The 1719-nt window shown below is 36.8% G+C and overlaps 1 protein-coding gene across 1 annotated transcript in view; it reads left to right on the top strand.

Annotated features, from left to right (window-relative positions):
- The window catches only part of LOC107477873 (uncharacterized), a 2593-nt gene extending 2074 nt beyond the window's left edge, over positions 1 to 519 (top strand). Inside the window, exon 4 of the mRNA XM_016097956.3 lies at positions 157 to 519. Coding sequence (XP_015953442.1) covers positions 157 to 498 — 342 coding nt within the window. The 3' untranslated portion in view covers positions 499 to 519. The remainder of the gene's footprint in view (positions 1 to 156) is intronic.
- Positions 520 to 1719: the final 1200 nt, after the last annotated feature.

Below are 1719 nucleotides of genomic sequence, written 5' to 3'. Positions count from 1 at the left end.
AATAAAAACGTAGCTTTGTTGAAATTTTATCTATCGAACATACCTTGAAGTTAAAATAAGAGGGATTGAAACTTTATCTTAGTCATTATTCTAAATTATCCTCTTAATTTCTAAATAAATTTTCCGTTGAGTTGACATTGTACCCTGTTCTTGCAGCCTGTTTACAACCCAATACTGAAGGAGATGCTCCTAGAGAGTGATGTCTCAAGGGTATCTTGTGTGCTTGTTTATTGCATTTTCACGCCCTTTTTGGAAGAACTTGTTTATAGAGGATTTCTATTGACATCACTTTCCACCACAATGAAATGGCACCGAGCTGTTGCCATAAGCTCAATCGTATTCAGTGCAATCCACTTCTCTGGCGAGAGCTTCATTCAGTTGTTCATAGTTGGAAGTGTTCTTGGGTGCTCATATTGCTGGACTGGGAATTTGTTTTCCTCCATCGCTATACATTGCTTGTACAATGCTTTGACCTTGTTATTTACTTATTTTAACTAAATGCTATTTTTTCAGAGTAAACTACTATTTCTATTCATGAAAGCTCAAAATGCTTACAAATCTACCCATGAATAAACAAAATTACCACCACTTCTGCCCATAAAAGATAGACTTTTGCTAACAGAACTACTTGAACCCTAAAAAATTATTTAAAATTTCCAAAATACTCTCTACTATAACCTATTCTTTTTACTACACACCACCTCTCCTCCAATCCAAAACCTCACCACCACCCAAATCACTTTTTACTCCACACCACCTCTCGTTTGCTTTGCCACTTCTGTCGCTTCCTTTCCCGGCAGCTAGCCCCCTCTTGCGCCTCGTCCTCCGCGTCACTACTCCTCGTCCGCCGTGTCACCGCCGAAGCCCTCCAAGAACCTCAACTGCGCTGTCTCCTTGCCCCCGTCCCGTTTTATTTCTCTTTGAAACACTCAAACAGCAACCACTTCTCTCTCCAATTTCACTACCCTCTTTTTCTATAATTTTTGGTTTGCGATCTGCCTCTGCCATTGCTTCTACTCTGTAATCTCTTTTCGGCGTGGCTACAACATCTGTGCTCATAGTCGTCACTGTTACCTCCTAGATCGGTGATGGAACAGCAGCAATTGCAGCTTTTCAGGTGGTGATGGATTTGGATTTTGACATGGCTAGTTCTGGAAAATCCTAACTTTTTTAAAAAGAAAAAGAAGATCAAGTGAAACAGATGCTGCTTTGCTATTACCATGCTCGACCATCACTATCATTGTTGTGACAATGGAAAAGGAGGAAGGTAAAGCTAACGGTTGGGGGCAACAATGGTAGTATTGGTGAAAGACGTGATAAAATCCATGAAAAGAATAAAGAAATGGTTAAGATTTAGAAGACGAATGTTGATATTAGGATTAGAAAAAGGGTAATTTAAATATTTTAGGTAATTTTGCAATATTTTGATAATTTTGTCCTACGAAACCCATCTTTCATGGTACAACTGTAATTTTCTTTTTATTATGGATAGAATTGTCAGCGTTTAAAATTTGTCTGGATAAGTCACCCAAAAAAAAACTTTTTTGAATAGAAATGATAATTTTCTCCTTTTTTTTCCCTCCGCAAAAGATTTATTGACAAGAAAATTCATTCCACTTAAATTTAAGTGTATTACTCAAGTTGGCTTTTAAAGTGTAAAATTATGAAGTAAGTTAAATAATAAAAAAATAAAAAAGATTGCTTATTAAAGAAAGAGTA

Source organism: Arachis duranensis, chromosome 3, assembly GCF_000817695.3.
Source record: "Arachis duranensis cultivar V14167 chromosome 3, aradu.V14167.gnm2.J7QH, whole genome shotgun sequence".
In the NCBI taxonomy this organism is placed as follows: Eukaryota; Viridiplantae; Streptophyta; class Magnoliopsida; order Fabales; family Fabaceae; genus Arachis; species Arachis duranensis.
This window is presented reverse-complemented; position numbering and strand designations above follow the sequence as displayed.